The sequence below is a fragment of the Verruconis gallopava genome (genome assembly GCF_000836295.1).
Source record: "Verruconis gallopava strain CBS 43764 unplaced genomic scaffold supercont1.3, whole genome shotgun sequence".
Lineage (NCBI taxonomy): Eukaryota > Fungi > Ascomycota > Dothideomycetes > Venturiales > Sympoventuriaceae > Verruconis > Verruconis gallopava.
Window position 1 is genome coordinate 81,358 of NW_015622139.1, and position 22,064 is coordinate 103,421.

Below are 22,064 nucleotides of genomic sequence, written 5' to 3' on the forward strand. Positions count from 1 at the left end.
ATAGTACAAACTGGGTTTTATTTCTCCAGCGCGTCAGCAAGTGCTGCTAGTTGCCCCTCGCTCATAAACTTGACGTGGCTCATGGCTTCAAAATATGATTTCAGCCAGCACTTCATTTCAACGACATCATAGTCCAGCTCAATTTCCCGTTCGTCATCCGCCCGTAACGCCGCAATCATCATTCGCGCGCATGCCAGGTCAGGGCCAATTCTACCAAAGATTTGAATGTGGGTTTGAGGAACTGGTACGGAGATGTTGATACGGTTCAGCTCATCCCTCGATCGATTGCGTGAGACTCGACAGCGGGAGACCTGAAGTACGCCTGCCTTGTTGACGATAGCGCGGTGAACGTACGCCGAGGTGTCGCACCATACTTCCCAAAATGCGCGGGCAGCACGAAGCCCGCGCGTCTCAAGAACACCTTGGAGAACAGTGCGGAATATCGCGGTCTCAACTCTCAACGAGAAGCTCCGTTGAGGAAATATACGCAAACCGTAGCAGAGCTGAGCCCAAGTTTTGTCAACGCTGGCCAGGAGCGCAACGTTGCAGAGTAGTCTCTCGCGTTCAGTGGTACCTTGGTAAAGCCGAGACCTCGACAGACATGTCTCCACCATGTCCGTGAATAGGTTCCATGCCTCCCATAGCTCATTGGGAGTCTTCACCTCTCCACGTTTACTATCTCGCTCTATGCGCAGCAACTCGCGAATAAATACTGCAAAGAGCTGTCTCTCCCAGATATAGGAACCGCCATACTCTTTAGGCTCGTTTACAATGCTCTTGAAAACATTCCTAACGCTGACCCATTTCCTACGCTCGATTAAGGTCTCCAAAAGAGCCGACAAAATAGGCGTGGGAATCAAGCCATTTGAATCTCTGCTCAGACTACTGTGACGCATCATTACCTCCTCAAGAACAGCCTGATTGTTGGTGGCGGCGGCGAAGCGGACGAGGGCAGGCGCAAGCCCTGCCTCGTTATACATCGACTCTGATATAAAGGGCCCAACTGCGCTGGAGTTGGAATCGAAGATCCACCGATAAAAGTCCGGGTCTTCAATATCTTTTGCAACGTTTAGAAATTCCGAAAGAACGTGGACAGGTAGTCGTGGGTAGAACGATGAGTACTGCGCTGCTGCGAGACTCGTGTCGAAAAGAAGATTGCGGCTTGGAGATGATTGAACGCCACCGTCGCTGTGCATCTTTAACTTCTGAAAAAATTTTTCAATCGAACTTCGTTGACTTCTCTCAGTGAAATCTTGCAGAGCTTGCATCGCCGACATCGTGGCTTCAGGATTTCCAGAGCGCGCATGAGTATACAGCAGTCGATGGAGGAGGCTCAATGGCAAGGCCGAAGAACAAGTAAAGTATGGCGATGACCGAGACTCGCGACCATCGGCAAAGACTGTGCCCACAAGCTCTTCTTCACGACCGAAAGGCTCATGAAGTTGTAAGACTTCGAACGCTAGCGCTGGGTCGCGTTCAAGCCAGAAGCCTCCCGATTCCACCAGTCGCTGTACAACCAGATCCCACGTAGCAAAACCTAACCCCAAGTTCTGCTTTCCTAGCATATCTTTCCATAATTTGATACGCTTAAGAGCCTGTCGAATCTTAGACCCTCGTTGCCCAACGCCAACATGAAGTTTGTTGATCGTCGCGTCTACATAGGCAGATACTAGTTCACTGCTGACAGTCCGAACAACAGCAGCTTTGTCTTCGGAGCTTGGTCGAGGCTGTAACTCGGGTCTAGCACCTTCGAGAATATCGATAGCATCTCGCCAACCGAAAGTGGGGCTGATTTCTTGTCCATTCTGAGAGCCCTCAAGAACCTTTTGCCATGATATAAGAGACCATGGCGCTCTCTCTTCACTGTGGTTGTCAGATATTTGCTCCAGAACCGCCGCTCCCTCCTCAATCCAACCGCCGTGCAAGCATGACCAAAGTATCAGCTCAAGCCAGACCTCTGGGCGCAAGTCTCGAGATGAGGCATTAAACCTTACTCCAGGTGACTCAAGACCAAATTTCCAAGGCACAATCAGTCTGCGGCTATTCTGAGTTGCCCTTTTGTCCATCGCCTTCTTCTCATCCCAAGCCGCATCGGATAGAGCAGTGAATATTTGTGCGCATAACATATAGAGGAGAGGAGGTTGTTGAATAGTTCCGATGTCTTGGTTTGGGAAGTACTTGTAGACAGAATCCGGAACGATTCCATGGTGGTGAAGTGTGGCAAGAAGACTCAGGACATGTGGCATGAAGTTCCCATTGTCACTTGTGCCGTGGGCAGCTCTTACAACAAGGTTGCCTAGAGTTTGCCATATCTGCCCGAGTGCTCCACGTTGGAGCCGCGTATCGTAGAATCGTGGGTCGGAGGTGACGGTCAAAGTGTTCAAAGGCAAAAAAGTCCGTTGCAATGTATCCGCGGGTGCCGCAAATATCCCTTCCGTGAACTCATCTAGAGTAAGATCTCCTTTGGCATTGCGTAACGGAGTGTGGGATGAGTACTCTGGCCAATAGTCTTGAGGGCAACCATGTTGAGCAACTGTATCGACAATCCAAGCAACGGCGGCCCACCGCTGCTGAACGATGCCAAGATGCTCTAGTACATCTATTGAGGCTTTTCTCCGCGCTTCTATGAGGATAAGAGAGATGTTTTTCCGTGTGATACTAACATTGGCACTTAGATTGAGCTGAGTGTTTGCTTCGTCTTGTCGTAGATGTTCTGGAAGGCAGGAGTCCAATGCCTTTAACCAAGCATCGACATCGTTCTTCTTTGGACCGCGAGGCAATTCAATCTGGAAGTCATTGCCTCCACTAAGATGTGGGAAGTCCAGCGTACCGAGGAGCTGGCCTCGCTCTATTCTTCGTGGTGAAGAGGCCGAGAACCATCGCTGCTGGCACACGCGATTCGAGTTTGCGCATTGAAGAAGTCTTAAATAAGGGCGTAAGCGAACTATGCTGGATGCCCGTCGCTGAAGAAGAAGGACATTCTGCTGCATGAATTCATATCCAGCAGGTGGTGGTTTTAGATGGGTCAACAGAAGGTGAATCAAAAAGTTCGCGACGAATTTGGAAAGCCTTGCAAGGGTGTCACTGACATCACGTTTTCTGACCTGATCTCAAACCTCGCGGCTCGAGGCTGCAACCACCCATTTAACAAACGTATACGGAGGAAATCTTGCAATATCCGGCGCGAAAACTCAAAAATAAGGTATGCTACGTGTTCCTCCATCTCCGAGATGATAGGGAAAGGGAATGCTTCGGAGCTATCACTCGGCTCAATTAATCGCAATAGCTTGTTCATCTAGCTTCTCCAGATTCTTGCATTCACCATATTTTCCACGCGTTCGTATGCACTTTCATGCACTTGCTGACATGGATTAGACGCGTGTGACGCGTTCTAAGGATCTTGCAAAAATGCCGTCTTATAGAATCGAGATTTCGCCTAACAACCGCGCTGGTTGCAAGAACACTGAATGCAAGAAAAACAACATCAAAATTTCAAAGGGCGAACTTCGCTTCGGTACATTTGTTGAGATCCAGGAGCACCAGAGCTGGCAGTATAAACACTGGTCCGTCTCGTGTTTTGTAAAACCACGTGAATACGTTCAGATTTTACTAACCGCTCCATAGGGGTTGTGTTACGCCTCAGGTTATTGAAAACATCAAGAACTTGATTGAGGGTGATTTGTCCATGTTCGATGGCTACGACGAGCTCCCCGCGGAAGAGCAGGAGCGAGTAAAGCGTGCCATCGACCAAGGTCATGTGGACGACGCGGACTGGCGAGGTGTAAGCATATTTATCCTTCAATCTTGATTATGCTCGGCACGGCGGTATTATTAACAGGTGCGCAGGACGTAGAGCTGAATCGTCCAGGGAAAAGGGGCTATCGAGTAAAGACGCCCAAAAAGAATTCTGGCAAAAAGTCAGAGGTGAGCACAAAAGTGGATGCGCTCTCTACTTTGGGTGCTTGCTGACATTAACAGAGCGATGAAGGCTCGCCAACAAAGGGAAAGAAGCGCAAGGCCAAGAAGGATTCCGAAGATACCGATGACGAGGCAATTTCGGTAAAGAAAGAACGTGGCAAATTAAAGAAAGAAAAACCTGCTGAGGACGAGGATGCACCTCCGAAAAAGCGTGCAAAAAAGAGTAAAGACGAGGAGCCCGACAAGGCAATCGCTGCTCCAGCACCTACGAAGAAGGCTCCAACGAAAAAGGTCAAGTCCGAGGATGAGGTGAAAGACGAGGCCAAGACAAAATCCCAGAAAGGCAAAACGATGGCCAAAGACAAGGGCAAACCAAAGCCTGGCGGTGATGAAGAAGACCAAGATGGAGCCCAAAAGATTGCGAAATCTAAGCCTTCAGCAAAGAAGGCAGGTGGGAAGAAGAAGAAGAAGACCACGACGTCTGGCGAGGAGTAAGCGTAGGGTTCCAAAGGCTCTTCGACAAGGAAAGGAGCCTCGCTGGAACTCCTGGACTACACATATGAGTTAACATCGGCCAAAGCTTCATCACTGAGTAGCGACACAGTAGGTGAGGAGGGTTGACTCGGCGTTTGAGGATCGTGTGAAGGAAGTAAAAGTGCAAAAGCGAGACGGATACCCATGTACCATTAATTTCGGGCGACGGCAAAGGTTAGGCATGATGAGTTCTGGACTAGTCAGCTCCTATATATGTTGTTGCTCAAGCGTTAGAAGGCCATCACGGTATTATTGACAGCGGGTATTTAAGATGCTGAATTTCTCGTCTCTCGTCCATTTTCATTTCTCTTGCGTAACCTTTACCTTGTCCAGCCACCGACGTCTGCACGTAGACCAAGGGGCACGGGGGGTCATCTCACTTCACCCGGGCGCGACGAGCAATCACGAAAGGATGGGAAACCAGGATCGCGGACGACAAGATTGTGGCTATATCTTTCTCATTGCTAATTTTTCTAACATGACTAGTTCGATTTTGTGGATTTTCTCATGAGGTCAGATATAGTCTCAGCTATTCTTCACGACGTATACCCTCGTCGAGGCTGACATGGGCTTGGTATCATGTTCAGATAATGATTGACTCGGGAGTGGGAAGTTCGCCACGTCGTTACACTGCGCTAAGGAGTGGTCTATTTCTGCACCGGCCGTCAGCACAACGTCCTTTTCGGCTCTGAGGGATGGCCATGTGGCCGCGAGGAACATACGCAGTTGCAAGAGCCTGGAGCGCAAGCGCAGGAAGAGCAGGTGCAGGTGGAAGATCCGCAGCCAGACATGTTGATTTTGGTTTGGCAGAGGGCGTGGAACGTGGGTGTAAGAGTCGCTTTTGTGAGTGTGCTCGAGGATGTGCTTGCTGGTCAGCGTATGGATGCTGAGGAGGGGGAGAAGGGTGGAGGGCCAGCGGAGGCTTTTATGCTCACGAGCGAATCTTCACGGGCTCAAGGACGGACAAAGTATCCCGGCACGTACGTTCCCACTTCTGGTCCTGCGCGCCGTGGATCTTGCGTCTTTTGCTTCAGCCGTCCTTGTACCACGGTTGACCCTCTCGAAGCCGTGGGCGCGATAATCACGCAGCGAAGGCTCTAGAGGCACGCGCCAAGCAGGCCATTTGCTAATGGGTCCTTGGGCAGAAATCTCGCATCTGACTAGACCTTTTGGCCCTCTTCTTGTCGCCCACGGCTGCTCCGCGCACCTGGCCGCAGTCGGGCGATGTACGCGACCTGATCATCAGATGTGACTGCGCGTGTTTCGCCGCCGTTCACGGTCAGTCCCGCAGCAGTCATGCAAGCCCGGCCTGAAGCCTGCAAGTCCCCATTTTTCCACTCGCTTCGTCTGCAAATCACAGCGCCGGCACGAGGATCAACCGTGGCCAGAAGTGAAGGCATCCTGGAGCCATACCACCGACAGCGACACCCTGCCCACTGTATCCTTCTCCGCCGTCCCCCATTCTCGTACCGTAGCGGCCGTGACGCTCGCGCGCTTGAATCGCTAACTGGGAAAAAAAGCATCTAGGTTTGCAGTCCGCATGACGATGCCAGCCTGTGCCTTCGTACGTCCTGCTTCCTGGGCCCCCGTCGCACTATCCACGCATACTAGTATAGGTAGTGGAGCGACTGCGAGCTGAGACTCCAGACGCCGATCGTAAAGGGATTCCGGGACGTGACCCGTTGGATTTCAGAGTCGCTACTGTGGAATTGGCTAGACTTCCCACCCCCCCAAAACTCGTCTATCCCAAGCCCTTTGTCATCCTTGCTCTGGCCGCCATTGCAGTCCTCTTGTGTTGTGGTAGAACCACGAAAGCTCGCCGTCTAAGGAACAGCTCCAATGCGGGGTCACGTTTCACGCCCTTTGCTCGATTGTACGAGGCCTTGACATCCATAGTGAACACAGGTAGAGCTGCCATCCATGTCGGGGCATGATTATGGCTCTATCCTACCACGTTCCACACTTTATGTTTCTGTGAGGCTTGTAGCGCCATGGCTGAAGACAGAACAATCAGACTCGCCTGCCACTGCGGCAAGCACAAGTATAGCTTCACAGTACCGGTGTCCAGCCTACCAATCAAACAACGCCTTTGTCACTGTAACATCTCGCGCCGTATATCCGGTTGTCTCTTCACTTCCTACTTCGCCATCCCCGCCTCCAATCCGCCACCTGACCTCACTGGGCTCACTGAGTATAAGTCCTCGGATATACTGAGCCGCTACTTCTGCTCCACGTGCAGCACACACCTGTACTGCCGCTACAATGATGACGGTCATTTTGAAGCGTCACATGGCTCAGTAGACGGCAGTACCGACGATATATTCGATTTCAGAGCACACGGTTGGATCGAAGACACGAAGGATGGCGGTGCAAGTGTTTGGCTGAAGGAATACAAAGGTTCGCCATTAAGCAGATGGCTTATTGAATGGAACCAGAGTCCAGAAGTGCCCTTAAACTGGACGTCAGATCATATTGAGCCCACAAACAAAGTCTCAGAGCAGGCTGACGAAAAGCTTCGCGTCCATTGCCATTGCAACGGCGTTGAATTCTTCATCTCTAGACCAAGCGAAGATTCGTTCAAAGCTTCGTCACCTCTACCCGATCTGTTGGTACCGTACAACTCCGGACAATCTGCCCAGAATCCGGAAAACAAGCCATGGTGGCTGTCCACAGACCACACCAAATATCTGGCTGGCAACTGTGCTTGTCGCTCGTGCCGGATGACGACTGGTTTTGACATACAACAATGGGCGTTCATCCCCGCCGCCGGGCTCTCGCTGGCAAATGGCAAGCCTTTTAACTTACCTTTTGGAACACTTCGGTCGTACGAGTCCTCGACTAAGCCTCAGAGGAGAATTAGATGGTCATGTTCCAGGTGTGGCGCAACTGTACTATGGACTGGCGAGGAGAGACCAACATTGATCGACGTTGCTGCGGGATTACTAGATGCGCCCAGCGGTGCAAGAGCCGAAGAATGGCTGCAGTGGGACCTAGCAGATCGGGTAAGTTTCAAAGAGGATGCACATAATACACATCTCGCAGATGCTCTTGAAAAGGGACTTGTCCAGTGGTATATAAAGTGAATTGATCTGTGTTTTCGTTCCAGCCCTTCCGAATACGTGTAGATAACAAATTTTTAATCATATGAATTTGAAGAGACGCTTACTTCCCAGCTCAAAGCCGTCAGGCACACTGGCAGAAATGTCAATACGATCACTCAATTCAAATCCTTGAATGATTGAGCAGCCCGAAAGCCTCCCGCGACCTTGTTTCTCGTTGAAGTCTCTCGCCACGACTGGAAATGACAACCCATCCAGCATTAGGAGTGTCTCCCCTCCCTTCAACTCAACCCCTGGGCTGGTCATGCCGAGAAGTCCTCGGCGCGTCCAGAACAGATAGCGCCCACTGTAATGAGTGGTGATCGCATTAGACATACGCATCTTCTTTTTTAACGATTCGTCGGTGGGGTCAGGGTCATTGAACATCACATTAGCCTCAAAATTCTCTGTTAGCCTTTTAAGTCTTTCACCTGCTGATCTCAAAGCCGTCACGAGGTCAACAAACGACGAGTAAGAATCGGATCCCAAGATAACTAGAGCGCAAATTTCATGAAGGTATCGAAACCCATCCCGTACTCGGTCTGCTTTTCGCGCAAGTTCGTTTAGAAACGATTGTATCTCGTCGGCGCGGTGTTGTATCCAACTAGTATGTTGTTCACCAGATTGAGAAGTCAAGGCCTGCCAGCGCCGAGCGTCTGGACTAGACCATGGAGATTCAGTTGCCAAATGGTTCAACATGAAATCCAGAGCGTCCCAGTCAAAAATACAATCACTGATGAAGTCTTGCGCAATAGTTTTGCGAAAAATCTCAGCGACCTCGGGACGGAATATTTCATTCAGGATACCGGTACGCAAATCGCCTTGAGGCTCAGGATATGGGGGTTGTCCATGCTTGAACGCTTTCCACATGAGATTCTCTCCATATGGGAAACAATCGATCACATGTGAAGGAATACAGTCCTGTCTAGTCCAATCAGCCGTCCAAGCTAGAACAGATCGCTGGCGATGGAGAACATAGCCTGGACGCTGCCATGATGAAGCATTGTAGAGCTCGAGAATCGTCCTAAAGAGTGACATTATCTGTTCGCCTCCTGTCATTTCATCCGTCAGGGCCGATGGTGACTCGCGTGAGATCTTGTCGAAATCCCAAAGAGAACGCAAGATAGCATGAGTGTCCTCCTTGTCGACCACTATAACACCTTCTACTGTGTCAACGAAATATCCTTCTGCATGTATCGCGTGGTCTAAAACGAGAAGTTTCAAGTGATGTGTTTCAGTAAGAACGGAGTCTCGAGGCAAAATCTCCAGTTCATCTGGAATCACGCGCTTTCGGAAGTCTGGCAACCAGCTTGGAAGATTTTCATCCGCAAAGCCATGCGGATACCACCACAACACATCGGCCCATCCTTCGAACTGAATCAAAAATACTGCGAGGCATGCATATAACAATTGTACGGGCATTCGGTAATCCGGTACAAATACCCTGCGGAACACCGGATCGAACATCTCGCGAAGCCCGTAAACTAGATCTCGAGGGTTCGTCGCGTTCACATCTAAACTCCTATAAAGTCGACTTGGAATGTCGAAGCCGTGTGATGTATGCCGTCGTTGTATCAGCTCGGAGATTCGACGCACTTCCGCACCGAACTGTGTCACCGGCTTTCCAGTAGCTCCTTCGACCTGCCGATGGATCCATTGTTCCACCTGTTTCCCTCCATATAAGTCCCAAGAGGCTTCCATTAGAGCTTCAATGTCGCGCTTCAACGCCGCGTTGCTCGCACCTGTGGCACCCCACTGCCAGATTGGCTCATCAGTTGCGAGGTAGAATTCCTGCATTGTCCATACACGCCTCCACCAGGGCCTGCAACAAAAGTCAATGAATCCTTTGCACACGTATGCTTTATCAAACCCCACAAATGGATCTTCTTCTGCTCTGTTCGGCATCTCCGTGCCATCTTCTTGGTCAAATCTCGTCAAGAACTTAAAAAGAGCCGTGATTAGACTTCCCGCGGGCGTGGTCGTCGAAGGCGCGCCGTGGAAAATAACAACTCGTTTGGCAAATCGATAAATGTCACCCATTTTCGGGATCTCTAGAGATTTTTCCACCAGATCTGCTTGATTGATACATATTGCATCGGCCCATACAGTCCTCTTCTCGGTTGGCAGGCGAAGCGACTCCAGAGCAAGAGCCAACCAGCCCGTTACGGGGACTTCGATATCGTTAACCCTTATCCTACCACCCCACTTTGGGTCGCCCCAAGTATATGACAAGGCTTCATAGTCATTCTTCACCTCAATAAGAGGTTTCGTAGAAAGCTCGACCTTGACTGGCCCAGAGGGAGCCGGCAAGATATCGATTAGTCGAATGGATTTACCATCAAGGCGTGAACGCGAATAGAGTTGCTTAGCCCACTGAAGGTCGCTGCGTCTGTTCTTGGTGCGCTCTTCCTGAATGTTTGCAGGAACAGTGAATGAGATTTCATCCCCCGCAAGCGCAAAGTCGTCAGGACTGTCCATCCAGATGTCGCCAAGATTCTCTGATTCCTCCAAAACCATGTCATAAGTCAGTTCCCGGCGCTCAAAGGATAGCGCAGAAGGCACACGAGGCTGAGAAAATTCGCTAGATCCGGCTTTTTTGCGCTTGATGTAAGTTGGAAGCGCAACATCCAACGATGATCGGACAACCTCTACTGCGATACCTTGTTCTTCTTCATCTGGCTCAGGTCCTTTAGAACCCTCCGGAACTGCTGGATACCTCTGCAATCTTTTCGTCAAGGCAAGCTTCGCATGAGCGACTTTTTTCTTCAAGTTATGCTCCGAATCTGGAGCCTTTGCCATGAGTTCTTGCTTACCCTTACTACCTAGATTTTTGTGAGCTATTTCACTTGGGATTTGAATGTCCGAAACGGTTCCAGTCTGATTTTTTGAGACAGGTGCCAAACGATCCTGGTCGCCGTCATCGTCAATATCTTCAAGGTCTTCAACAGAGATTGCTCGCAGAGCCTCTGCAAGTAGAGTCTCAATCACGGTTACCGTCCTATCCTCCCCGTCTTGCTCGTCCTGTTCATTTCCTTTTGACTCTACTGGGATCAAATCTTCATGACCAGACCCAGTGGTAGCATACTTGGCGAGCGCAGAGCTCGATACTGGCTCTTCCTTCTTACTACTTTCATGCGTCACCTGGGTTTCGATTTGACTCTCAATTCGATCTTCGCTCTCGGTTCTTGAACCGCGTTCTGGCTCAGTTCGGGACTCCAACAGCCCAGCAATCACATTTCGCCCTGCTACAAAATAACCAATTAACTCAAGCATTCTAACATGAGAAAGCAATCATTCAATTGCGCTCACCGAAGCCCACAGCGTTCACGATTCTAACAACGAAGGGTCTAAACTCTCTCCAGAGCCGTAAGCGGCGCCCAATCGCCTCCCGCCAGCTCAAAGGCTGCTGTTCGGGTCCTGTTTTAGAATTTGAGCTTCCCATCACTTCCGACCGTCCCTCGTTGAGTGCAAATTGGGATGGATTGGATTGGCTTTATAAATGCCGCTACGTTGCACATTTTCACAGCTGAACAAACTCTTCGGATCGGACGCAATGCAGCTCAACCGCGGCGGCAAATGCCGTGAACACATAGTACTTGACTGCCTGGACCAATCTGCCTTCTTCGCGGTGGTTGCCATGTTAGGTCATGGCGAAATATTAAGTCCCATGTCCTTGGTCATCTTAAGGCATTCAAAGTGCGTGTAGTTGAGGTCAAGCGTACGAAGGTGTGTATGGACTTTCTCTTTAGAGTGACGTCTACTCCAAGGTACATGTGACTTGTTGGCCCCCATTCTCCTACGCCGAGATATTGATCAAGGAAAAGAGGGCGCCATCTTCAAGATCCCTGCGAAAACAAGCTCCGCACAGCTCCTTTCCCGTATACGTGTTCCAGCGCTGGACCCTCCAGAGTACAGGAGTGGAGTTGAGATCAAGCGCAGCCTTGTCGCCTTGCCGCCTTGAATTCTGGAGACGGGAGCAGGGTGGCAGCACGGATGCTGATTGCTGCCAATGCAGACTAGCGCGCCTTCTGTGCATCGAAACGAAAAAGTCGTCGCCGCGACATGGCCAATTTCTTCCTGGCCAGCACTATCCACGGCACAAACATCGTTGCAGTGTGCGAAAGCCTCGAGCGTCTTTCGGTAGGCGCGTATCGAGGAGATGCAGCACGACATATACCGCCCCGGTGGTTATCGAGATCGCGATGACGTCCGCGATTCGTACGACCGTGGACCAGGTCATTACAACCGTCGCGATGACCGATATGACAGTAGACGTGACGACCAAAGGCACCCGTATGAATGGTACAGATCGCGCTCACAATCGCGCTCACCTCCGCATCGACGCGCACATTCTCCACGTCCCCGAGCCACCGACATGTATCGTTTCGGAGGCGACAATCGCCAGAGTGGAGTTAATGGCCTGAACGATCATGGACAGCGCGGTGACTTCACGTTTCGCAGTGGACAACAGCGCGAGTTTCGATCTGGCCAACCTCCTTCGCGTGAACCGCCACGGGGGCCGAGACGTCAGCGCACCAGAGATGATCGGCGTGCGCAGGGGAAGTCTCACTTTCAGACACGAAGACACGGTCCCCAGCCTGCGCATGAGCGTAAAATCCTACACGCAGACAATGATAAAGAAGGTACACCAGAGAGGCTGACCGGCATGGCCGAAGGGATTTCGCGCTTCAAGACAGTAGACGATCTGTTTGAGAGCGAGTCCGAAGGAGAGGCAGCCATGGACTTGGAGAACCCTGTCAATGGTAACGATGACGAGCCGTCGGCCAAGCGAACAAGAACTGATGGTGACAATTCGGCTCCGGGAGAGAAACCCAAGTGGTCGAATCCTGATCCGTACTACCTGATACCACCTCTCGACGAATCACGGGGGAAGCGGAAGGACGTGGTTCAGCTCATCCGCAAAGCCAAAGTTGAGATTGATAGAGTTGCTTCTGCAGTCCCGGCCAACGCTGTTACCCAAAATGCTGACTTCATTGGCTTTGGTGATGATGACAATGAGGATGCTGATGCAGATGAGGAAAGCTCAACTAAGGAACCATCTGAGGAAGGTGAAGTTGATTCCGACGAGCAATTGGCCGCCGATCCTGCTAATTCTACCACCATGGGAGCCTCAACCTCGAGCAGTTCAAAATCACATTTTAGCCATCTTCGAAATCTCCACCAAATGCCAGCTCCAAAGCCTTCCCAAGATTTGAATGCTCTGGCTTCAGCACCGCAGGTTACGACTAAGGGATCGGAAGAGGCTTTAGATGAAGCCCGCGAGCTACTAGCGGAAATCAACGCCGAGGATGATGCCGCACTGCAGTTACATGGACACGTTTCGACAAAACACGGCAAAAAGAGGAAGCTTGGGGCAGATGGTGAGATAACAGACTCTTGGGCAGCTAAAGACCGTGCCTCATCGGTACCATGGTATATTGATCACAGTGCGGTCGCTAAGACGTCCACCTGGTGAGTCGATGTCTCTTCTCCTGCATTTCGTGGACCGTTTTAACAGCAGACCAGGCTTCATAAGGAGATCAATGATTTCTATGACTTCATCAAACCTCGTTCGTATGAAGCAAAAATACGGCAGGATTTGGTGGATAGACTTCAGCGAGCACTTCAATCTTCATTCAGAGGTGCGCAGGTTCATCCATTTGGTTCATACGGTCAAGGCATCTTCTTGCCAACGTCAGACATGGATCTCGTGCTTCTTTCTCCAGAGTTCCAACGGACGGGCTACCCTAGCTTTAACAAGAGTACCTTGTATCGCATCAGGAACCTACTCACGCGCTCACGCATCTCGTCGGAGCAAAACATCACGGTGATCGCCAGGGCAAAGGTTCCAATCATCAAATTTGTCGATACACTGACCGGTTTGAATTGCGATCTTTCGTTAGACAACGATAGTGGCCTAAAGGCCTTGACAACATTCGGCAAGTGGCAACGCACGTGGCCATTCTTACCCAAGCTGCTCAGTGTGCTTAAGCAATGGCTGCTTATGAGAGGTGTGAATGAGGTTTACACTGGCGGACTAGGCGGATTCTCTCTGACTTGCATGCTTGTGAGCATGTTGCAAATGCAAGCCGATGGTCAGACCACCAATCTTGAAGACACGCCGTGCTTGGGCCAATTGTTACTTCAATTCTTTGATCTCTACGGCAATAAATTCAACATGAACAAAGTCGGTATATCTTTGAATCCGGCAGAGTATATAAACAAGGTAAATTATGCAACCACGTACCAAATATTGTTCTCGGGATCAGCAGGAAATGTCGAGCTGTGCCCAATGGTGGTGAAACCGACTGACTATTTATAGGCTAAGTACGGCATCGGGAAAGACGATAGATGGACCATTATCGATCCTCATAATCCGAGCAATGACCTTTCCATTGGCTCATCACAGGCTCGTCTGATCCAAAGGAAATTTTCGGAGACTTATTCTATCCTGATCAGAACGATGAGATCCTTGGAAGTTGCAGGCCCTGTTCTTCGCAAAGGTCAAACACTCCTTGGCTTGATAATCGGCGGCAATTACGAGCGTGTTATTCTCCAGCGGAGCATCCTTCGCGAGGTTTACGGGAAGAACTTTGGCCCTGTTGACGAACCTGAGACTCCGGCCACTTCAAATTTACTGCCGTGACGACTTCTGACAACTGTTAGCCTGTATGCGACTGTATAGTTTGATGTACAATTCGTTGGAAGCTTTCATGTAACATCACGCATTTGGCTTTATCGACCGCAATTTGGTACTGTAAGGGACACATGGAGTTTCGGAAGGCTGGTTACGCTATGAGATACCCAGTACGACTCATGGGCGAGTCCAAAACACATCAACATAGAAGAGGTAGCATTGAGAAAATGGTGGCTAGGAGAGTGCGGACTGGCATGTTCAATGCACGTTACGCGATCATATGTTGGAGGCACATTTTCCGACAATGCTGACCAGACAAAAGGCGTCCAGTCGAATGCAAGTGTCGCACACACTGTAGACGTAACTGACGAGCCGAGGACCGACTGCGATGACTGACGACGATTGACTCTCGGGCCTCGTTCTCGTTTGTTTCTTATCTTGGACCTAACGTGTAGCGTACATTTTTCCATTGTTTTTTTTTATTATTTTCCTCGACTGCCGCGAACAAGAACCATGTAATGTGCCTTCGTAGGTACTTTTGCCAGACTTACACTAACTCTTACGATACGTCACAGGGTGATGAGCCTAGAATGATAACCAATGATTGCAACAGTTTTGAAAATTTGTTATTTCAGTGCGAGGATATTGAAACATTGCATCGGTTAATGATCCTCGCTATCAGGATTACCGACTTGCGCTGAACACAGAGCAGGTAGATGTGATATCTTGGTTGCCTGCCATCTGTGTAGCGCACTTTTTCTCATCCTTGTGCTTGCCCCTGGGTGGGACAAGGAAGAGGGAAAACTCTCAGCCTGAGTGGATCGGTCTGCTTTAGTTGGGCTCTTGAACAGCTCTTCTCTTACTGAAAAGCGGCAAGATCCTTATCGTTCCAGCTGTGACTTAATTAGCATAAAGCTCAGCATCATAATGATATTGAACAAATGGAGCTTCTCACTTTAAAAACCTCCCACTCAATTCCCTCGACGCCCCAACAGCCAACTTTGCGATGACATGACCTGGCTGCTCGGGCCGCAGGAGCTTCCCTTCGCTCTTGAGACTGGCGAATTTCTTCACGTCGTGCGCGTCCATAGAAGTGTGATGCTTTTCTCGTATTTCACGCTGCATCTCCGTGTCGACTGTGCCAGGCCTGATAGAGACTGACGTCACATCCGGTTCTTCTACGGAGAGAGTCAGCGCGAGGTGGTTAAGGACGGCTTTGGCGGCTCCGTATGTCCCCCAGGTCGAGTATGCGGAGACAGCGGCGCCCGACGAGGTGAGAATAATGGTGCCTTTGGATTGGCGGAGGGAGGGAAGAGCTGCTTGAATCTGAATGCACGAAATATGTAAGCTCAAGAGCCCCGACCGAGTTTGATTTTGGAATCAATGCGTACCAATCCTACGCCACTGAAGACGTTGATATCAAAAGCGCTCCTCCACTCCTCGGGCGACATGTCCGCCACCCGCTTGATCGGATCCAAAGTCCCGTGGTTGATAATCACACTGTCTATGCGCTGCCATTTCTTGAGAGTGGCATCGACGATGTCCTTGCCAATCGTCAGGCTGGACAGGTCTTGCGCAAGTGGTAGCACCTGGTCGGGGGATTGGGCAGCGAGCTTCTCCAATGGCTCTTTGCTGCGCGCTACTGCGGCGATTTTGTGGCCTTGCGACAGGAGATATTGAGAAGCTGCGAGGCCAATGCCACGCGAGGCACCTGTTATTATGATCACCTTGCTCTGAGACATTCTTCAATAAGACGTATCTGACTATAAGATTGTTCCAAGATGCTTGCAAGACTCTCGTAGACTTTTGGCGGGACCATGAATTTGGAAGTGCCGATATCGGGTCTCACCTAATAGGAGCCTGTATCTCAGCGAGCGGTACACAACACTCCAGTTCACCCAACGACATTTCCAAGTTCGTGTAATTGAAGCTTGATCAGGCAAGTTCGACGAAGGTCGAAATTTCACGCGGCTATGAGCGCATAACGCCTTTTACGAGGCGCGCGCAACCGGTCTCCTTCCGCATGCACATCCGACGAAACGGGAACTTATCTCACAACGCGTACGAAGAACGGCTTCGTATTTACAACTACATACATAAGTCGCGTGGAACGTAGAAGAAGAAGAACAAGAGGCGGACGGCGGTGTGGACACAATTAGCCAAAATGCCCCAACAAACCAATTGGGTGAAGGTCGTGGTGACTTTACTGCTCGGTTTTCAGCTGGGGCTTTTACTGGGCTTCATCTCCTCAACGTTGATGTTTAAGCTCCTACCGCAGCAATGGATTGACAACGGCTTCGCGGATCGCAAGAGCAGGTATGAAAATCTTGTTGAGCGCAGGACATGCAGGAAAGAGGGCTTTCGAGAAATGTATAGCGGGCAGGACAACCGCGTGAGCATATGTGCATGCTGGCAGGATGGCGCCGTGAAGGGCATCGACGGCGGAGTCGAGAGTTGCTGGGCTTACGAAAGGAGTGGCTGGAGTGAGCTTGGAGTGTGAGCACGAAGGACTCTTCGAGGAATGACTCCCCAGCGCGAAAGAGGTGTATCAAAGCGGGGGGGAGGAGCCTCAACAAGCGACCATGGGGGCGAAGACGACCTAGCGATAAATCTAATCACGAAGCCGAAGCCCAATGAGGTCGAGAAAACGTCTAGTTCGCATTGTAGTTTTGGGGAAATAGATGACCGTACAAGCCCTCCAAAGCACATGGGGCCAACAGAAAACTAGGACTACATGTCCGAGTCCTTTGTCATTGCATATATAGCGTTCGCGGATTTACGAATGGCGCCATTTTACGGTCGTTGCAAAATCCACAGAGCACCCTACTATCTGCTCAGCAGCGTCGCATGTGCTTCACGGGTTCTGTTTCGATGACAAGTCATCAACGAACGGAATCGGTTCCGACTTTCTGCAAACCCCTCCGCCTATCGTCCTTCAAGACTGTCTAAGGGATGGCTTGTGGTTGCTGCGATTTGTCCATCAGACTTGGCTTCTTTGCAAGGTAGAAAGCAGCTAGCCGTAACCCAGCTTGACGTGGATAAAGTATACCAACTCGAAGGCATGACCACACCAATCAATTTTATGGGACGTCAGCGGTGCGGTCTAAAGTGTTCTTCGGCTTTCTCCAGACTCTTCTCTCTGAAGTGAAGTTCTTCACTTGATCCGTGCCAAGTTCAGATGAAACAATAGCCAACACCGGATAAGCAAGAGACACAAAGGAGTTTTGCGTGTATGTGTTTTTTGCTACCTCACCAACGCATTGCTTGCAATGCCTGGCCTCGAGCTAGTAGCACTATTGAGTCTTTGTGTGCCTCAACTTTGCGGAGCCCTGGTTTGTACTCTGTCACACATGTTGCAACACGAAGATTCGACGCGTTTTTACATGACGGCCGGTCTTGGAGGTTACGGGAACAGGGCTGGTTTTGAATTGGGAGCAGCGCGCACGTGAAGTACTGGAAACTTACTCGGATGAACAGCGCAAAGACAACAGGATGATCATCACGTACTAATTGCAATCTGACAGACAGGGAGAGGACGCATGGCGATTCAAGTATTCATTATAGTCGACCAGCTTGGCAATAAAGCGAGTTGTCTAAGTGATCGACAGCAGTGTATGAGTCTCGTCCGTATCCAACGACTTGGCACGACAAACGTCCACGCGCGCTCAAACGTCCCCTATTTCTTTTACTCTTGGTCTCGTGGCTGTGCAAGTCTTGGTCCTTTGGTTCACTTTGGACAGAAATATGATTCCAAATCTGGGGAGAAATGTCCGGGGACAGTAATGATTGCATCGTGCCAACGTCTTCATTGTTTGCGACTAGCGGTTACGTGAGAATGTCAAAGAAGCATGTAGAATAGTAACGCTGTGCAGGGACTTTGTGTAGGTCATGATAGAGTTATCAGAACCAGATTAGCCTTGGCGCCCGTGTGGCCGATCTTTTCTCGGCAGACACACCGAACCTCGAAGATCTGCACAGCGAGAGACAGGAACTTGTGCATTCCTGGACTTCAAGCACGGCAAAGCTAACTTGTTGCCGCTCTGGCATGCATGCTGTTGCTACGGGACGGAGTAGCTCCTGTGCTGACCGAAGGGCGAAGCACATTGCCTGCAATTTTGAGACATTCGCTCGCCCACACACCACACAACACACACAAATACAAAAAAAGGGAAAAAAAAAAAAAAAAAAGAAAGAAAGAAAGAAAGAAAGAAAGAAAGAATAGAAAGAAGAAGAAAAGGAAATCAAGGCTGGCAGCACCCAACGGGAACGTGCAGTCTTGCCTTATCATCAGCCAACCAGCAGAGCACGTCTTCGATTGTGTACGGTGAGCAGCGCATCCACAAACACCATAGCCGTGCCACAGCAATAATCCAGCGATTCAGCAGTCGTCCAAGAACGCAGCAGAAGCCGCTCGCTCATCAGTCTCCCACCGCCTGTCCCGAGGCTCTGACCCAAGGAGTTCCAAGATGGGATGCACGCAAAAGCTCCGACTGCTTGGTACCGGAACACGCGCTAGGCCAAGGGAAGAACGGGCCGCTCGCTGCAGCCTGTCCTTAGCTGGCTTTCCACCATTTCCGACCATGGAAGCCAAGGTCAAAGTTCCATGAAATCAATCACAGCTGAGCGTCCACACGTCTGACTTTCTAGACGTCAGCCGCTTTGGTGGTGACCACGTAACCATGACTGCTCCGGCCGCAGCGTCCCGAACATCACTAGGCAGACCCATACACGCGGCCTGCCGAGCCTTGATCGCAGGCTTCGCCGTCGCTTCATTGTTGTTGCTGTTGCACGGCATTTCAGATAGAGCCCCTGCCGATCCGGGTGGCGTTGCTTCACTGGCTGTATATCTTGTTTGTGTGTGCTCCCTCGATCTGTGGAGAGGCTTGAAGTTGCCCTTTTATCCTTTGCCACTCCACGCAGGACGCATCCGGATTGTTCTTCTCCGCCTATCATTACGAATCCTGAGCAAAGTACTTCGCATGCCTTACACACCAGCCCGTCACGTCACCGCTGCCCTACTTCCCCGGTACCCGGTCCTCGACTAATTCCAGCCTTACCTGCATCTTGCCTGTCTAGCCAGCACCGCGCTTCCTCCCGCAAGGTTTCGGCTCGGTACATTTAATAAGATCTGCTACAGAGTTCCGCCTGTGCCTATCCTGTGCGACTTCGCCTTTGCTGACCGTGCTTTTCTCTTCGGAAGCAGTCGTCCCATCAATCACATACCGCCTATCTCTTTGCCACGTGCTTTCGCAACGGACAGACTGTCCAGTCAGATTGCTGACAGGGACGGACGAGGTCCCGAGCACGTCACAGCAGCACCCTTTCTAGAAGAAAAAAAAGCGGTGATCCCAAGGTCCGGCACGAGCCGTCGTCGTTCTATATCTACTTGATATCGAACGTTCTTGACTGCATCTTAGATCGATACAGATTTACGAGAAGCACTAAGTGACCGGCATCCACGGCCTGCATCCTCCATCATGTGTAAGGCAGAGCTGAACGTCTCACTAAACGAATGTCAGCACCGATGGTACCACCTCCTGAGGCCGTGTATCCCAGGGGGCAACCTCAACTCTTGTCCGGGAAAATTAGCGATCGAGGGATGGGAAATTCGCTGCGACTTCTGTCCGTTCTGCTCCAGCTGGCCACTTGAAAACGGAGAGTTTCTACTCTTTGGGGGTAGCCCTCATTCTCGCAGCAGCTCCATCAGCACGCCTTTGTCACGCACACCAAGCCTGAGTACGACCGTCAACGTTGCGCGGAAGGATTCCAAACGAAGCAACCTTGCTCGAAGCGGGAGCGAAACAAGTATCTCCAACGCAGCACTCGGCAGCCCTGTCTTTTCTGCGGGCGAGAAAAATAAGGCACTAAACTCCCGTGTGGACACATACTTCGAAAGCCAGCCTGAGAACTTGTTGGAGGCGCGCTCGAGGCGCACACTCAACAGCGGCTGGGGCGGACTGCCTCGCGCCGACGAGACGGAAGAAGAGAAGAAGTTCGATCGCCGGAGCTCCGAAAGCACTAATAGCTCCAACACCGTCTTACGCGATGCTGTCGGCAGCAAGGCAGCCAAGGCCTGGAGGGCTGCTCGACGCCGAAGCAAGGACGTGACCTCCTTTTTCCGCTAATGCCCGAAAGAGTTGCTTTCCAGGGAACATTCGACCCCGGCATTTGACAGTGTTATGGTTAGGTCTTCCATTGCGTTTTATGTTTCCTGTTCCTTGTATCGGGTGGATAAAAGTCTCAAGCCCCCTTTCACGCGTGATATCCCATGGTTATCTCTTCTTTCCGTCTGCAACATGTAGCCCTGACTCGTTCGGTTGAGTGTCGATGGCGCTCCCGAGAGTAGTTGTACTTGTACAATAGTATCGGCCACGGACAATATAGAACTTCCTCCTGACCTATTCAAACTAGATATTCTATTCTTATGTCGTGACCAGAAGTATTTCTTTACTACCATGGAGGTATCTTCATCCAGGATGAAGCAATAAGCTCAAATTCGATCCTGAATAGTGAACACACCGCTTCCTCCGATGCTGAGGAGATCCGCACGACCATTCCCAACGTCTTCGTCTGCGAATCCCGTCACCTTTGCCGCTTCACATGCCTCTCTGAACTCCTGGATGCTCTCTTGACTCTCATCCGCACTTCCAACGAAAGTGCCAAAATGCACCGGAATTGTATGTTTGCTGCGCACATCCTTGTGAATCTCAATGGCGTCCTTTGGGTAGGCATGGTGCACCATGGCGATGGCACTTTGGTTCAACTTCAGGCCCCAGTATGAAATCAAACCAAGGGTGCCACCTCGCCAGATCGGGATGAAGGAGATATCGAAGCCGCCAAACTTGGCGCCGATCTCTTTGAACGCCGGGCAAGTCACTGTCGAGTCTTTGGATCGCCTGTAGCCGGTGTCGCCGGCGTGATAGATTGCCCCTTCGCGTGCCGAGCCGGCAAAGCGTTCGATCGCCCATCCGCACCATAGTGTTTGATTCTTGTCGAATCCTGCTCGCGCAGAATTATGCTGGGCCGGGACGCTGGTGACTTTGACGCGCTGCCCTTTGATGGTGTCTGTCCACGACTCCCACCAATCCTTTTCGACGATGTTTTCGTCTTCTGCACCCGTCTCAAGCATCCATTTCTTCAGACCCAGAGGAACAAACCAGAGGGTGCCGGGGTAAGCCTTCAACAGTGCCGTCACGCTGGGTAGGTCGAGGTGATCGAAGTGGTTATGCGATATGAAGACTGCATCACAACCGGGCAAGTCCTCTGCCCCACAAGGGCTTTGACGGAGCCGCGCAGGACCTGTCCATGGCGTTGGCCCTGCACGGTACGAAAAGATGGGGTCGAAAACCAGATATACACTGTCCTTGGCGGCGGCTTGCCTAGACTCGTGTGTTCCGGAACTCAAAGACGGTATTTCGGCCAGTGCACCAGCGTGGCCTAGCCAAGTTCCTATCAAATACCGTCCTGAGTCTCGCTCGGATGGAGAGATTGCTTGAAGTGCAGCATCGCCCCAGTCAGGCTTAACGACGCTGATGTCTTCGTTTCCAGCCTTCCGATCATGCCATGAAACCGGCAACTTTCCGTCGTACAGCTCACTCCATGAGACCTCCTCTGCGGATGGCCATGGGTTTTTGAACAACGTTCCCGAGCTGTTCGCCCAGTGTGATGGAGCTGAGGCAGCCATAGATGGAATTGCAAGCGAGCATTAAAGACACGTCTCCAGTTGTTTTTTTTTTTTCTTTATTTTTTCCTCTTCGCTTGGCAGCAATCTGTTACTGCTTTGCTCGAATGCTAAGTTTAGGCACGCTGGATACGTGGGCTTGCTGACGTCAAGGCTGTCCCCAAATATTACTACACCAATCAGACGTCGCGTACAG

General features: G+C 50.9%; 9 protein-coding genes across 9 annotated transcripts; 5 read left to right on the forward strand and 4 right to left on the reverse strand.

Annotated features, from left to right (window-relative positions):
- Nucleotides 1–17: 17 nt before the first annotated feature.
- PV09_00973 (uncharacterized protein) lies at nucleotides 18–2,880 on the reverse strand (the record flags this gene model as incomplete). Its single annotated transcript, XM_016353803.1, has 2 exons — nucleotides 18–2,805; nucleotides 2,831–2,880. 2 exons carry the CDS (start codon nucleotides 2,878–2,880, stop codon nucleotides 18–20), a joined length of 2,838 nt encoding a protein of 945 aa, XP_016217898.1.
- A 259-nt stretch (nucleotides 2,881–3,139) lies between these two features.
- On the forward strand, nucleotides 3,140–4,738 carry PV09_00974 (uncharacterized protein). Its single transcript, XM_016353804.1, has 5 exons — nucleotides 3,140–3,202; nucleotides 3,376–3,563; nucleotides 3,625–3,781; nucleotides 3,847–3,924; nucleotides 3,979–4,738. The coding sequence occupies exons 2-5, from the start codon at nucleotides 3,409–3,411 to the stop codon at nucleotides 4,411–4,413; spliced, it is 825 nt and encodes a 274-aa protein (XP_016217899.1). The 5' UTR covers nucleotides 3,140–3,202; nucleotides 3,376–3,408; the 3' UTR covers nucleotides 4,414–4,738.
- A 1,406-nt stretch (nucleotides 4,739–6,144) lies between these two features.
- PV09_00975 (uncharacterized protein) lies at nucleotides 6,145–7,615 on the forward strand. The gene has a single exon (XM_016353805.1). The coding sequence runs from the start codon at nucleotides 6,444–6,446 to the stop codon at nucleotides 7,533–7,535; it is 1,092 nt and encodes a 363-aa protein (XP_016217900.1). The 5' UTR covers nucleotides 6,145–6,443; the 3' UTR covers nucleotides 7,536–7,615.
- PV09_00976 (uncharacterized protein) lies at nucleotides 7,593–10,992 on the reverse strand (the record flags this gene model as incomplete). The annotated part of the gene is made up of 2 exons (XM_016353806.1): nucleotides 7,593–10,795; nucleotides 10,860–10,992. The coding sequence occupies 2 exons, from the start codon at nucleotides 10,990–10,992 to the stop codon at nucleotides 7,593–7,595; spliced, it is 3,336 nt and encodes a 1,111-aa protein (XP_016217901.1).
- Nucleotides 10,993–11,640: 648 nt separating this feature from the next.
- Nucleotides 11,641–14,794, forward strand: PV09_00977 (uncharacterized protein). The gene is made up of 3 exons (XM_016353807.1): nucleotides 11,641–13,022; nucleotides 13,077–13,776; nucleotides 13,873–14,794. The coding sequence occupies exons 1-3, from the start codon at nucleotides 11,710–11,712 to the stop codon at nucleotides 14,194–14,196; spliced, it is 2,337 nt and encodes a 778-aa protein (XP_016217902.1). The 5' UTR covers nucleotides 11,641–11,709; the 3' UTR covers nucleotides 14,197–14,794.
- PV09_00978 (uncharacterized protein) lies at nucleotides 14,530–15,957 on the reverse strand. Its single transcript, XM_016353808.1, has 3 exons — nucleotides 15,579–15,957; nucleotides 15,143–15,513; nucleotides 14,530–15,080 (listed from the first exon to the last, which is right to left on the reverse strand). Exons 1-3 carry the CDS (start codon nucleotides 15,927–15,929, stop codon nucleotides 15,047–15,049), a joined length of 756 nt encoding a protein of 251 aa, XP_016217903.1. The 5' UTR covers nucleotides 15,930–15,957; the 3' UTR covers nucleotides 14,530–15,046.
- Nucleotides 15,958–16,079: 122 nt separating this feature from the next.
- On the forward strand, nucleotides 16,080–17,284 carry PV09_00979 (uncharacterized protein). The gene has a single exon (XM_016353809.1). It carries the CDS (start codon nucleotides 16,352–16,354, stop codon nucleotides 16,685–16,687), a length of 336 nt encoding a protein of 111 aa, XP_016217904.1. The 5' UTR covers nucleotides 16,080–16,351; the 3' UTR covers nucleotides 16,688–17,284.
- A 1,199-nt stretch (nucleotides 17,285–18,483) lies between these two features.
- Nucleotides 18,484–21,961, reverse strand: PV09_00980 (uncharacterized protein). The gene has a single exon (XM_016353810.1). It carries the CDS (start codon nucleotides 21,869–21,871, stop codon nucleotides 20,678–20,680), a length of 1,194 nt encoding a protein of 397 aa, XP_016217905.1. The 5' UTR covers nucleotides 21,872–21,961; the 3' UTR covers nucleotides 18,484–20,677.
- On the forward strand, nucleotides 19,432–20,595 carry PV09_00981 (uncharacterized protein). The gene has a single exon (XM_016353811.1). The coding sequence runs from the start codon at nucleotides 19,665–19,667 to the stop codon at nucleotides 20,310–20,312; it is 648 nt and encodes a 215-aa protein (XP_016217906.1). The 5' UTR covers nucleotides 19,432–19,664; the 3' UTR covers nucleotides 20,313–20,595.
- Nucleotides 21,962–22,064: the final 103 nt, after the last annotated feature.

Coding starts and splice junctions, on each gene's coding strand:
- PV09_00974 (XM_016353804.1), top strand. CDS start 3,409: ATGCCGTCTTATAGAATCGAGATTTCGCCTAACAACCGCGCTGGTTGC. Junction 3,564..3,624: donor AGCTGGCAGTATAAACACTG/GTCCGTCTCGTG, acceptor ACCGCTCCATAG/GGGTTGTGTTACGCCTCAGG. Junction 3,782..3,846: donor ACGACGCGGACTGGCGAGGT/GTAAGCATATTT, acceptor ACAGGTGCGCAG/GACGTAGAGCTGAATCGTCC.
- PV09_00975 (XM_016353805.1), top strand. CDS start 6,444: ATGGCTGAAGACAGAACAATCAGACTCGCCTGCCACTGCGGCAAGCAC.
- PV09_00977 (XM_016353807.1), top strand. CDS start 11,710: ATGCAGCACGACATATACCGCCCCGGTGGTTATCGAGATCGCGATGAC. Junction 13,023..13,076: donor GTCGCTAAGACGTCCACCTG/GTGAGTCGATGT, acceptor ACAGCAGACCAG/GCTTCATAAGGAGATCAATG. Junction 13,777..13,872: donor CGGCAGAGTATATAAACAAG/GTAAATTATGCA, acceptor GACTATTTATAG/GCTAAGTACGGCATCGGGAA.
- PV09_00978 (XM_016353808.1), bottom strand. CDS start 15,929: ATGTCTCAGAGCAAGGTGATCATAATAACAGGTGCCTCGCGTGGCATT. Junction 15,514..15,578: donor TCTTCAGTGGCGTAGGATTG/GTACGCATTGAT, acceptor TCGTGCATTCAG/ATTCAAGCAGCTCTTCCCTC. Junction 15,081..15,142: donor TTGAGTGGGAGGTTTTTAAA/GTGAGAAGCTCC, acceptor ATTAAGTCACAG/CTGGAACGATAAGGATCTTG.
- PV09_00979 (XM_016353809.1), top strand. CDS start 16,352: ATGCCCCAACAAACCAATTGGGTGAAGGTCGTGGTGACTTTACTGCTC.
- PV09_00981 (XM_016353811.1), top strand. CDS start 19,665: ATGTGTAAGGCAGAGCTGAACGTCTCACTAAACGAATGTCAGCACCGA.
- PV09_00980 (XM_016353810.1), bottom strand. CDS start 21,871: ATGGCTGCCTCAGCTCCATCACACTGGGCGAACAGCTCGGGAACGTTG.